Source organism: Amblyraja radiata, chromosome 23, assembly GCF_010909765.2.
Source record: "Amblyraja radiata isolate CabotCenter1 chromosome 23, sAmbRad1.1.pri, whole genome shotgun sequence".
NCBI lineage: Eukaryota > Metazoa > Chordata > Chondrichthyes > Rajiformes > Rajidae > Amblyraja > Amblyraja radiata.
Window position 1 is genome coordinate 33,703,258 of NC_045978.1, and position 14,465 is coordinate 33,717,722.

Sequence of the window (14,465 nt, forward strand, 5' to 3'; positions counted from 1 at the left end):
TTTCCCACAGCCTCTGACGCTCCAAGAAAACAATCCAGGTTTGTACAACTTCTCCTTTTAGCTAATATCCTCTATTGCATCCTGGTAAACCTCTTCTGCATCATTTTCACATCCTAAACATCCTGTGTGTAATGAGACGACCAGAGCTGCACACAATACTCCAAATGTGGCCTGACCAAAGTTTCATAAAGCTGTAAAATAGGTTCCCTACTTACACTCAAGACAAGTATACCACACGCCTACATTATCGCTGTCTACTTGAGTTGCTACTTTCAGGGAGTTATGGATTTCAAGATCCCTCCATACATCAAAACTATTAAGTGTCTGATACGAGAATTTTCCCGAACAGTCTGTGACCCATAGCGCTGCGGCTTTAGCACTACGTTTAAAGCACATAGCGCTGTGGCCGATAGCGCTATATTTAATACCCCCATAGTGCTGCAGCACGCAGGTCACAGGGAGAACGTACAAACTCCGTACCGCTGCACCACCGTGACCACCAATTCCTGTAAGGACTCCATCCCCTACTCCCAATTCCTCCATCTGCGCCCCTTCTGCACCCAGAATGAGGTGTTCCACACTAGGGCATCGGAGATGTCCTAATTCTTCAGGGAACGGGGTTCCCCTCTTCTACTATAGATGAGGCTCTCACCAGGGTCACTTCTATACCCCCGTGACTCCGCTCTCACTCCCCATCCCCCCCCACTCGTAACAAGGGCAGAGTTCCCCTTGTCCTCACCTTCCGCCCTACCAGCCGTCACATACAACAAATAATCCTCCGACATTTTCGCCACCTCCAACGTGATCCCACCACTTGAAACATCTTCCCATCTCCTCCCCTGTCTGCTTTCCGCAGAGACCGCTCCCTCCGCAACTCCCTTGACAATTCGTCCCTTCCCACCCGAACCACCCCCTCTCCGGGCACTTTCCCTTGCAACTGCAATAAATGCTACACTTGTCGCTTTAGCTCCCCCCTTGACTCCATTCAAGGACCCAAGTAGTCTTTCCAGGTGTGGCAGATGTTCACCTGCGCCTCCTCCAACCTCATCTATTGCATCCGCTGCACTAGATGTCAGCTGCTCTACATCGGTGAGACCAAGCGTAAGCTTGGCGATCGCTTCGCCCAACACCTCCGCTCGGTTCGCAATAACCAATCTGATCTCCCGGTGGCTCAGCACTTTAACTCCCCCTCCCATTCCGAAACCGACCTTTCTGTCCTGGGCCTCCTCCATGGCCAGAGTAAGGACCACCGTAAATTGGTGGAGCAGCATTTGGGCAGTTTGCACCCTAGCGGTATGAACATTGACTTCTCTAATTTCAGATAGTCCCTACTTTCTCCCCACCTTCTCAGCTCTCCCTCAGCCCAGTCTCCGCCTCTTCCTTTCTTCTTCCCGCCCACCCTCACATCAGTCTGAAGAAGGGTCTCGACCCAAAACGTTGCCTATTTCCTTCACTCCATAGATGCTGCCACACCCGCTGAGTTTCTTCAGCATTTTTGTCTAGCTTCGATTTTCCAGCATCTGCAGTTCCTTCTTAACTAATAAATCTGTTGTGTTCATGTACGAGAAGGGTTCACTGATGGGCTGAGTCACGATCAGCGCCGCGGATCGAGGCAGACAGAGAGAGTGTACTGGTGTAAAACTGGACACCGCGCATACCGCAGTATGTATTGTTTTTGTCCTCTCTTGCCAATAAAACGGATTTGCAACTAAACGAACAAGTCTTTTTCTGTTCTACTAGTCAGATCCTTTAACCTGTTCCATTATAACAGCGTCCTGCCATTAACTGTATACTTTCCCCTTAGATTTCACATTCCAAATTGCAATACCTCACAGATGACTGGATTAAACTCCATCTGCCGCATTTTCACCCATATCTCTAAAGGGGCTGTCCCACTTGGGTGAACTAATTGGTGAGTTTAGAAGAGTTCAGGAGAGTTAGAAAAAATGTCACGTTGAAGACCTCCTTCGACTATGTAGAAGACCTCCTTCGACTATGTTGAAGACTGGCTTCGACTACCTACGACTAGCTACGGGAAAATTGTGGAGAGTGAAGATGACCTCCTTCGACCTCCCTTCAACTCTGATGAAGACTATCTACGACTACCTTCGACTACCCTCGATTACCTACGACTAACATGCCGACCTACTACGACTAAACCTACGAGTAAAAAAAGTATCGATTTTTTTCCATGGCGACCTTTTTTTACTCGTGGGCATTTTTCAACGTTGAAAAATACGCCGCGACCTAGCTGAGGCCTCGAATACACAGGGATTACTCTCGAGCATGAAGGAGAGTTACAAAGACCTCCTACGACCTCGTGTCGACCATGCTGCGAGAATGAGTCGAGGGCAAACTCGCGGATTAGGTCGCCCTAGTGGGACAGCCCCTTAACTGATCTGTGTCGTGCTATATCCATTGACAGCCTTCCTAACTGTCTGCAACCACCAATTTTTGTGTCTTCCGCAAACTTACTAACCATCTCATCTACATTTTTGTCCAACCTCTAGCCAGAATGACACCACTACTCTCTGCTTTTTAATGGGTTAGGCAGTTCTGATTCCAAGTGACCAAGTCACCATGGATCCCATACATCTTAATTTCTGAATCGGCCTGCCGTGAGGTGCCTTGTCAAATACCTCACTAAGGTCCATGTAAATAACACCCACGGCTCTACCATCAATTGATCTTTCATCACCTCCGAAAAAATCTCAATCAACTCAGCAACACATGACCTGCCAAGAGAAAGGCATGCTGAATGTTCCCAATTAGCCCATTCTCTTTCAAATACAAGTAAAGCCTATCCCTCAAAATGCTCTCCAATAGCTTCCTCACCCCTAACGCGAGGCTCGTCAGCGGTTCATTTCCTGGACTACCCCCATTTCCCTTCTTAAGAAAAGGAATAATACGAGCTACCCTCCCAGTCTTCTGGGACCACACGTGTAGCAGAGAGGATGCAAAGATCTTCATCAAGGACAATGCAATCTCCTCTCTTGCCTCTCTCAATAATGTGGAATAGATCCTCGAAACTCATCTAATGCTGTTAATACTGTTCAAGAGACCCAACATGGCATTCTTTTTTATCTCAAAATGTCCTTGTATGTTAGTACACCCTACATCGATCTCACTATCCTCCATTTCCTTCTCCTTAGTGAATACCAATGCACGTAATCCTTTAATACCTTGCCTGCACCCACTAACTTCAATTTCCTCCTGTATCCTTGAGTGGTCCTATCCTCTTCCTAGTTACTTTCTTGTTTTTAATTTATGCATGAAATGCCTTGAGCATTACTTTTTTGTAATAAACACCAACATGCCACTAGCTTTTCCATTCGCTAAATGTTGGCTTTCAGTAAAATGTGTACAAAGACACTTAGGTCCCTTTGGCCAACATTGGTAGGGTCTTGGGAAATGTTGAGGAAACAGACCTCGCAATACAAGTCCATAGTTCCCTCAAAGTGACAATGCAGATAGTTAGGAACACTGGTCTTCATTAGTCAGAGCACTGAATACTGAAGTAGGAAGGCACTGCTCCAACGTTATAAAACCTTGGTCAGATTAGACCTCAGCTGTGTGCAGGTCTGGTCACCAAGTTATAGAAAGGGAGTGATGTCACAGAGGATGCAGATGAGAATCTGCCTGGGATGTTACCTGGAATGGAGCAGTTTAATTATGAGGAGAAACTGGAAAAGCTACATCTTTTCTCGCTGAAGCAGAGGTGGTTATGTGGGGATATGATAGACATATATATGAGTATAAAGAATATCGATGGGATTGTGTGTAGGAAACTACATGTCAGATGTACGTAAAGTTAGTTTAGGGCATGGGGAAAAAGAGATTCAGAGGGGCTCTTACTTCACCCAGAGAGTGGCAAGTAACTGGAACACAATGTCTGAGCGTGTTGGAGTCCAGAGATGGGTCAGTGACAGCTTTTACGTAGTGTCTGGATGAACACTTCAATTGCCTAATCATAGAAAGCTATGGACCAAGTGCAGGGGGATGGGATTAATAGGGAATGGTGCCCACTAGTGTGGTTGGCGTGTGTGGTTTATTAATATACAAACGCTCTGTTTTCATGCCGTAAGATTCTATAAATATACATATTTAGTCTCATTATTTAAAATATACTCAGCTGAAATAAATATTTAACAGTGAAGCACAGGAACAGGCCCTTCACTCCACAAGGTCCATGACGAACATGATAGCAAATGAAACTAATCTCCTTTGCCTACACATGATCCACATCCTTCCTTCCCCAGCATAAACATGTACATATGTAAAAACCATCTCATTGATGTGATTACCTTAATTTCAAACAGTTGCAAGTTACTCTTTACAAATTTCTGTGGAAAGTGGGAAATTTGACCTGTTCTGAAATTACCAAAGGTTAAAATCTATTAAAAGATATATTAAACAATTCTTTTCAACTCAACTTGACTGCTTCCCTAATCCTCCGTATAATTTACAGGAATATTCTCGCAACACTGTTCATTGCCACTGATTTGGAGCCCACTCTGATCAAGTAATCCCAAGAACTATTCCTAAAGGTTGATGTCTTGTAAATGCCACACAGCGTAAGGATGTGAGAGAGATTGTTCACCTTCGGTAATTGTCGTGTGTCATGACAATTTCAAAATATTGTACAGATTCATCAAGGTTACATGAAGGAAGGGCCCTTGAATGATTGCTTGAGACCCAGAGAGGGAGCCTGCATGGGAATACTTTAAGCTGCATCTATCTGCTTACATTGGAATGTAAGAAAGCAAAGTTTGACATGGGTGAAATTGTCGTGATCCAGGCCATTTTAAGTAGTAATTTTCAGTCTTGCTCTTTATTTGGTACAACGAGCAGTTCATATTGCTAGTTTGGTCTTTCTACTGAGAAGTTGAATCGGTAATCAGTGTTTATGCATCATGTTAGCATTGTATTGAAATGCAATCACTGCATACACTGTTGTGGACGACAAGGTTCAGCAAAGGAAATGTCAGCTGACAAAGGTGGTACCAGACTGTTGCAACTCTTCCAAGTGGCCTGTGATTTAGAATGAAGCTGTAGCATCTGACTCAATCACTGCTTACCTATAGAAATAGATATTTTTAATGAACAGTTAAATGTTCTGGTTATTACTGCAGTTTGTTTCTTGAGACATGTCCACTTTGATCTTAAACAGGCACACACTAACGTGATTTTATTCCTAATTTTTATTGAAAAGTTCCAGCTTTTGTAAGAAAAAGCAATTTAAAAAGGGTGCCTTTTAGACTTGTAAAACGCTGAAGAGTTGGAATATTGAGGGTAAATTGGTGTGTTCTAGTTAACCTAATTTTCAGTCAATTTGTCAAGTTTTATTTGAAGGTGATATATTTTCTAAAGCTACTGCTACCAGCTGGTGTCCACTTGCAAAACTGAGCTTTTGCCATATTGACCCTATAGTGTTGTTCCCTGTTCCCTCACTTGCATCCTTCCCTTTAAATGCATCTCTACTAATCTTCTTGCGCTTCTCTTCTCTGTGGCAGCAAGCGTCACATTTTCACCATTGTTTTGGTAACATAGTTTCTTCTATATTCCTCATTGGATTTCTGTGGCTTTAATGGCAAAATCTTGGGAAGAGCCATAGTATTAAATGTTGTGCACAACATCCAATAGAAGTAAAACAACAAAAAGGCCTGATCTTCATTTTAATATGAAAAACAGCCTGTACCCATCCATGTTCCATTAGTGGAATGCAAGATGATGAGCTGATTTTTTTTTCCTCCTTGTATGTTGTACTGCATTCTAGTGTCTGTCCGGACTGAGAGCAACTTGCTTAGAACAGGTGAGTACTAATGTAGAGCAACCTTCTCTGCAGTGTTTAGTATCCCTCTGGCTGGTGCATATTTTGACCCAGTGTCTCATGACACGGATTGTGATGCTATACAGTGGATGCTTGCTTCCGCTATTATTGAAAAGTGTTTGTATCAGAATGAGCACCTGAAAATAACAGGACATTTACAGTGCATATTTTAGAGTTTTTTAGTCCATTAATCTCGCTATTTCTGTGTGGAGATTTTTTCCCCCCTCTGGCTTATTTTTGTGTTATCCCATCACCATCCCCTTTGCATTGAGAGCCTCTCCATTCATGTTATAATTCTTCTCAAGAGCTTGGTTATTTTTAGTATAACTGCCAGAAACTGTTGATTGTTACAAATGTGATTCCGCTATTTAAGAAAGGAAAGAGAAAATTATGAACTACAGATCTGTTTACCTCATGCAGTTAAGAGGGGAAAATGTTAGAATCAATATTGAAGGATGTAATCAGAGCATCTTGATTAGAATAATAGAATTGAGCAGTGTCAGCTTGTATTTGCGAAAGGAAAATCATGTTTGACTTATCTATTGGGGATCTCTGGGGATGTCACTCCAGAAAAAATAAGGAAGAGTCAGTGGATGTGGTTATTTGAGTTTTTCCGTAAGGCTTTGATAATGTCACTTAAAATCAGTTAATAATGTTAGAGAACACAGGGTGGAGTTAATATTGGTGGAGAATTGGTTTTCGGACAGGAAGTAAAGAGGGAATGTAAAATAACCCTTCTCGGTTTGGTGAGCTGTGATGTGTAGTGCCACTGTGATTGGTGCTTGGACCCCAATTTTTCAGTCTTTGATATGTTACAGATTAGGCTGAAGGGGAAATAAAATGTATTTCTAATTTTACTAATGTTACAAAATGACTGGATTTTGAGAAGGAAGGCGGATGTAAAGAGACTTCAAGGGGATTATGGATAAACTCAAGTGAGTGGGCCAGAGCTTGGCAGATGCATTGTAATGTAAATGCAAAGTTATCCATGAGTGCACAACAAAATTATAAGCCGAATCGATAGGGCAGACAGTCAGAACCTTTTTCCCCCCCATGGTGGAAATGTTTTGGACTAGAGGGCGTAGCTTTAAGATGAGAAGTGCAATGTTTAATGGAGACGTGCAAGGCTGTTTTTTTTGTAAACGTGGAGTGGTGGGTGCCTGGAACGCGCTGCAGGTGATGGCATTGGTAGCATATACGACAGTTTCACTCATCTAATGGGGCCAAGGAAAGAGCGTTCACGTCGCGGCCCTGTTTCAACCAATCTTTCCACCACCACGCACAAGAAGCACAAGAAGCGCAAGACAGACACCATTGTGCAGATGCCGAGAAGTGTGTTCAGCTCTGGCTGAACAACTTCTAATCTTGTGTGTGGACTCGATAAGAAGAAGAACTCATCTAATGCTGTTAATACTGTTCAAGAGACCCAACATGGCATTCTTCTTGATCTCAAAATGTCCTTGTATGTTAGTACACCCTACATCGATCTCACTATCCTCCATTTCCTTCTCCTTAGTGAATACCAATGCACGTAATCCTTTAATACCTCGCCTGCACCCACTAACTTCAATTTCCTCCTGTATCCTTGAGTGGTCCTATCCTCTTCCTAGTTACTTTCTTGTTTTTAATTTATGCATGAAATGCATTGAGCATTACTTTTTTGTAATAAACACCAACATGCCACTAGCTTTTCCATTCGCTAAATGTTGGCTTTCAGTAAAATGTGTACAAAGACACCTAGGTCCCTTTGGCCAATATTGGTAGGGTCTTGGGAAATGTTGAGGAAACAGATCTCGCAATACAAGTCCATAGTTCCCTCAAAGTGACAATGCAGATAGTTAGGAACACTGGCCTTCATTAGTCAGAGCACTGAATACTGAAGTAGGAAGGCACTGCTCCAACGTTATAAAACCTTGGTCAGATTAGACCTCAGCTGCAGGTCTGGTCACCAAGTTATAGAAAGGGAGTGATGTCACAGAGGATGCAGATGAGAATCTGCCTGGGATGTTACCTGGAATGGAGCAGTTTAATTAGGAGGAGAAACTGGAAAAGCTACATCTTTTCTCGCTGAAGCAGAGGTGGTTATGTGGGGATATGATAGACATATATAAGAGTATAAAGAATATCGATGGGATTGTGTGTAGGAAACTACATGTCAGATGAAGAGAAGGGCACGGGGGGAGTGGGACGTATCAGGGACTGAGGTTAGAAGCATGGGATGGGTGGGGAGGTGGCAGGAAAGAAGAGGTCCCAGTTAGTTAGAGGAGCTAGAAAAGGTGGGGGAACAGGATAGAATGTCCCTAGGGAAGAGGGCGGGAGGAGAATGATTGTTAACTGAGATGACTAATATCCTAGTATTTTGGCTCATATCCTAGTATTTTGGGAAGAGGGGAATTAGTAGTTCCAGAATGAGAAGGGCAAATTTGGGGGGATGTGGGTCGACGACTGGATTCACCCTGTGGTGTCAGCTGTTGCGGAGGGAGAAGGAGAAGGAGAAGCTGGAGAGGAGGGAAAGGTGCGGGTCCAGGAGGTGGCTCCGGGTCCTGCTAGCATTCGGCAAGAAGAGCCAGCAGGACAGGGTGGGCAGGACGCGGCCGGAGAAGGGTTTACTCGCCATAAAGATGGGGGATGTGCCGGCCACTGCTGGAAGAAACACCGGTGGAGGGATGGAGGGATGGATGGAGAGAAGCGTTTGTCGACCCGCTGGTCAAGCAACGGGCAGAGCCCGGGCACCAGGGGACAGGGCAAGCCGATGTCCTCGGAGCACGGGTCAAGCCAGGACGATGCCGCCAAAGGCGGAGGCAGCAGCGCAGCGGCCACCGCGACACCCGAGGCTGCGGCCTAGCCGCCCTCCCCGCAGAGCTCAACTGTGAAGGGCGTCGGGAACCGACAAGGAGCGGCCCGGCCGTTACAGAAGGTTGCCCCCGGAACCGCTGTCCCGCCGCTTACCTTTGAATTTGAGCTCATTGGGCGGCTCGAGTACGAGGACCTGTTCGGTGCGGGCCATGGCGGATAGAGCGGCACCGACAGAGGAGCGACCGGGGCAGAGCAGCGCCTGACGTCAGCACGGCCCGCCACCGCCGCCAGCGGCGCCAGCCCGCACTGCAGCCCGAGCGCCACTGCAACACGCCTGCCGTGTCCGTGTACACCCCTGTCCCTCTCCCAGCTAGCGCTGGAGCGAGCGAGCGAGCGCACGCCCCACTATAACATGCCACCGATTCAGCAAAAACTACCCCGTGCCCAGAGAGCCCCGGCACACCACCGGAGCACACTGCAACTTGTCTTTAATGCCCATGCGGAGAAGAAGTCGCCGCCATTGTAACACGCCTGCAATGCATAAGTCAGGCGCCCACACAGGATCATGCCTGCAATGCCTCACCATAGGACTGCAGCGCATTGCAACGGGGCTGTCATGGCCTGCCACACACGTCAGGAATGCTCTTCCACACGAGTTGATCACACAGTGCAGTATGCCTGTAATACCCAACTGTAAGAGCCGTGATCGCCCTTCTTAGGTAATCCCTCGGGATGGACGATCACTTGCTTCCATTCTGATTTTATGGATTTTGAGAAGGCTGGTGAAGCCAATGTGAGAGTCACTGGATCAGGAGGTGGGCGAGTTTGAGTGTTAGTGCTCGCCTCCACAGGTTCGCTGTGTATATCCAATGGATTCCAGGTCCTCAATACCACCCAAATGCCCCTTCTCCATTTGGCAGTGGTATTAGCAATACCAGCGTACCAGCACCTCTAAAATATAAAAACACTAAATTTTCACATTTTTTGAATTTTAATTTGTTTTCATACATTCTAATTATTCGTTTATGAAATTAGAAATGAATTGGTCACCAAGTCAAATTTTTAATTGATACTGGACTAAGTGGGACCCGTTGGGTCCCAGCTTCATACGGGAGGGCTGGTCCCCCAACGCAATATTCCACCTCTCCACCAATTCCAATATTGCTGGCCAGTGGGAGTGGGGGTGGGGGCTTTCTGGAGCGCTAGCATGGTGTTGTGGGCCGAAGGGACTGGTTTCCAGAGGGCTAGTATGGACATTGTGGGCCGAATGGATTCTTGGGCTGGTAGCTCAGTCACTGTGACCACTCACACACTCACTCACACACTCCCACTCACACATACACACACTCACAAACACACACACTCACACTCAAACACATACACACTCACACACACACACTCACACTCAAACACATACACACACTCACACTCAAACACATACACACACTCAAACACATACACTCAAACACACACACACACTCACACTCACACACATTCACAAACACATACACACACAATCACTGACTCGCACACCATATATATGGCAGTAAACTTTCTTGAATACTCAGACGGCTGAGCGCAGCCTCTCCACTTTGGGGCTTCTGCAGTCGGCGGCAATTCCGCAATCAGCGTGACCTCTGCACTTACCGGAAATTACGCAATCAGCGCGACCTGTCCACTAAGCGGAAGTCACGAAATGAGTGGGACTTTTGAACCAAACAGAGTCGGACCTAATAAAGCATTTATTCCTTCCAAACACAGTCGGACCTAATAAAGCATTGCAGTTTCAAGCATAGGCAGGGCAGCAGGCCAAACAACTCATGGCATTGTTATTAAGGGCTAACAAATCATTTATTGCAAGTACATTGCAGACTCACAGTTCAGTTGATTCACAGCTTAGAATGAGAGTCAGGGCCTCTCCCTCGCAATCTTGCAGAGTGACTGAGTCACATCCAGGCATCAGGAGTTTTATAGTCCTGCCCCCCCACACACCCCCCCCCCCCCTCCGCCCACAGAAGGGGCGTTACCTTTATTGCGGTGATTGACAGGCGAGAGGATCTCAAGGTTTTTTAAACACTCATAACTTTTTTATTTTTCATCAATGGGAAAAATCCTCGGGGCCTGCTCAGTAGAGGAGGACTGTGAGTAAGATGGCCAAAAATCATAGCGATATATGGTAGCGTTTTTTTCTAAAATCAATATTCAGCACAGACAGGAAGTGGTCAAAATAAGACTTTTAATTATATAGATGTCTACCAACACATTTAGTCCACAAAATAAACACTGGGTATTGATATTGGTTTATTAGAGGCAATGAACCTCTATTCACCAAAGTGCCAAGCTTTGTTTGTGGTATCCCGTTGAATGACACAAGACCATCAAGCTTGACAAGTATGATCATCAGGTTACAGAGAAAGTTTAAAAAAATGGTTTGTAATGAGATAAGTTGGAAGCTTGGGACTACGCCCCAGTTTATGGGAGTATCATTCAGTGGACTGATAATAATTGTGAAGAATGGGTGGGAAGGAAATGCTGATGTTGGTTTATACTGAAGATAGACACAAATTGATGGAGTAACCCAGCGGGTCAGGCAGTGACTCTGAAGGATAGATGACGTTTCAGGCTGGAACCCTTCTTCAGACTGAAAGTATAGGTGGGGGGGGGGGGGGGGGGGGGGGAGGGGAAGAAGAAATAAACTGGAGGCAAGAAAAGGGCAGGACAAATAGTTGCTGAATCTGTTCTTTCAAGCATGTATATCTTCTGGATATAGGAGATAAAAGATGGAGAAGATAGAAGAGAGAATGACCAGGTGAAAATGGTCCTTGATTAGTTTGCCTGATTTCCCAAGGTATGGTGAATTGTAGATGAAGTTGATGATGAGGAGCTGGTCGGTGTGATTGACTGGGCTAGAACTCACTGCAATATCTTGCCGTCTTGGGCAGAACTGTTGCCAAACTAAGCTGTGATGCATCCTGATAACATGCGTTCTATGGAGCATCTGCAGAATCAATAGGAGCTGTTGGAGACATGCAGAATTTTCTGTGTCTGAGGAAATAGGGGCATTGGTGCGTTTTCTTGCCGTAGCTTCAATGTCAGTTCAGGACAAATTGTTGGTAACATTTATGCTTAGGATCTTGAAATCTCGACCATCTCCAATTCACCACCATTGATTTTGACTGGGGCGCCTACACCACCTTGCTTCCCAAAGTCAATAACTAGCTTCTTTATCTTGCTGATGTTGAGGGAGAGGTTGTTGTCTTTACACCATGTTACCAAGCTCTCCATCTCCTTCTTGTAATCTGTCTCATCATTGTTCATGATCTGGCCCACTGCAGCAGTGTCATCCGCAAACGTACAGATAAAGTTAGAGCACAGTAGTGAGTGTATCGGGAGCATAGTATAAGGGGCTGAGAACACATCCTTGCAAGGCATCAATGTTGAATACAATACAATAGAATACAATAGGCAACAGGTGCAGGAGTAGGCCATTCGGCCCTTCAAGCCAGCACTGCCATTCAATGTGATCATGGCTGATCATCCCCAATCAGTAACCCTGTTCCTGCCTTCTCCCCATATCCCCTGATTCCGCTATTTTTAAGAGCCCTATCTGGCTCTCTTTTGAAAGCATCCAGAGAGCCCGCCTCCACCAGAGAATTCCACAGTTGAGAATTATTGTGGAGGGTGTTTTATCTAATATCCTCGCCAATTGTGGCCTATGACCTGGGATAGAGATTCCAAGGATTCAGTGTGGTGTGGCACTTCTTCAAAACATCTTTTAAAAAAAAAAAAATTATTAGAAGTACAGTAAATTACAGTAATACGCATCACATATATCTTATTACATTTGTTGTACCACTTCATTTTTCGAGCTTTAAAAAAGGTAGAAATAAAAGAAGTAAGGAAAGTGAGCAAGAATCGTGAAGGTGCAGGAAAGTGTTGGGAAAAGAAAGCCCCTTAGAGAAGAAGTTAGAGAAGGAAGTAAAGAAAGGAAATAAGACCCTAGAAAGAAAAGAAAAAAAAGGAGAAACAATCGCTCTATTATAACACAAAACTCCGCAAAAAAGGATATACCAACCGTGTTTTTTTTGGGTTTTTTTACCCCCCGTTACCAGATCCTGGTAACATTTATTTTTTTAATTACTATTGCACCTTCAAAACATCTTTGAGTGCATTTTTGAATGTTTTTGTCTGTTCAGGTGGTCACGGTGGCGCAGCGGTAGATTTGCTGCCTTACAGCGAACGCAGCGCCGGAGACCCGAGTCCGATCCTGACTCCGGGTGCTGTCTGTTCGGAGTTTGTGTGTGGGTTTTGAATCTGCGTGGGTTTTCTCCAAGTTCTTCGGTTTCCTCCCACACTCCAAAGACCTACAGGTTTGTAGGTTAATTGGCTTGGTAAATGTAAATATTGTCCCTGGTGGGTGTAGGATAGTGTTGATGTGCGTGGATCGCTGGTCGGCATGGACCCAGTGGGCTGAAAGGCCTGTTTCCAGGCTGTATCTCTAAACTAAACTAAACCTAAACTCTTTATCTCTCTCCATGATTGGAACAGAGGGTCTGTTTCAGGGCCTTGGTGTTGACATGCTAGCGAGCTGGTTTGCACAAAGCCTCGGTGCCAGGTTGTTGCCTGGGAGAGGACACTGATGACCTGCATCCCTCCTGTGAACTTGGACGAGATTCCTTGGTAGACAAGTGCCGCAACATGCCCACTGTAGGTAGTCCAGGTCTCAAAAGTATACAGATGAATGTGGGACTGCTGCCCAGTAGACCATGAGCTTTATGTCAGCTATTCATCTTTCAGTTGACCAACAGCTGTGATCGTGCTGTGAAAGGGTGATGGTGAATGTCATCAATATCTGCCTTTGCCATTAAATGGCTCCAGAAATATAGAAAGTGGATGATGTTTGTCAGGGTCTCACTGTGAATGGTTATTGTCACAGGTAAGTGTGGTGAAGTGGGGACTAGCTTAATGTTGGCTGGAAGACCCATGAGTGAATTATGTCTTGGGGCTCGGCTCGAAGCAGTCCAACCTTTGATGATTCCACTCCAGAACTATAGTCAACCTATCCTTGGTAGTGAGGCATATAATGCTGTGCTCAAAGGCTGAATCCTAGGGCATGCTTCAACAGGCTACAGTACCTTGTTATTGGATTAGAGCACAATGCAATACACCTGTAATGGCCCAACTATTTGCACCATCACTGTAATTCACCTCCTCAGGACTGGAACACATATTGCAATGCGCCCAGTCAACAGATTGGAGTACACAATGTAACATGTGTGTAATTATTTGGAACATGAGAGGAACACATAGATGTGTAGTGCATTGCAACACACTTCTAATACTCTACCGCTAGACAATGCCTCAACACCTCAGCATTCCTGTAGTACCCCACCCTACAGGACTAGAGCACAAATTACAACATGCACATAATGCACTGCCATAGGACGCGAGCACAAATTGCAACATTCTCCGCATTCCTGTCATCAACATGACAGGCCTACAAAGCAATGTACAGTTAATTCCCAGCCCCGTCCATCATACAGACCAGCCCCCTACCATCACAACCCTCTCACCTCTAAGAATAAGATAGTTCTTTATCCATACAACCAAGTCACTATGGATCCCATGTACCTTAATCTTATGGATCAGCCTGCCATGAGGGACTTGCTAAGCTTCATCAAGCCAATATCTATTGCCCTACTCTCATCGATTACCTTCATTATTACCTCAAACAACTCAATGACGTTCACAAGACATGACCTGCCACGGACAAAACCATGTTGACTGTCTCGAATTAACCCATTTGCTTCCAAATCGGAATAAATCCTATCCCAAAGAA

The 14,465-nt window shown here is 45.1% G+C and overlaps 1 protein-coding gene across 2 annotated transcripts in view; it reads right to left on the minus strand.

The window, feature by feature from the left end:
• vapb (VAMP associated protein B and C) overlaps window positions 1–8,923 on the minus strand; it is an 85,905-nt gene extending 76,982 nt beyond the window's left edge. For both annotated transcript variants that reach the window (XM_033042009.1, XM_033042010.1), the window contains exon 1: window positions 8,780–8,923. In XM_033042009.1, coding sequence (XP_032897900.1) covers window positions 8,780–8,837 — 58 coding nt within the window. In that variant the 5' untranslated portion in view covers window positions 8,838–8,923. The remainder of the gene's footprint in view (window positions 1–8,779) is intronic.
• Between the last annotated feature and the right edge of the window lie 5,542 nt (window positions 8,924–14,465).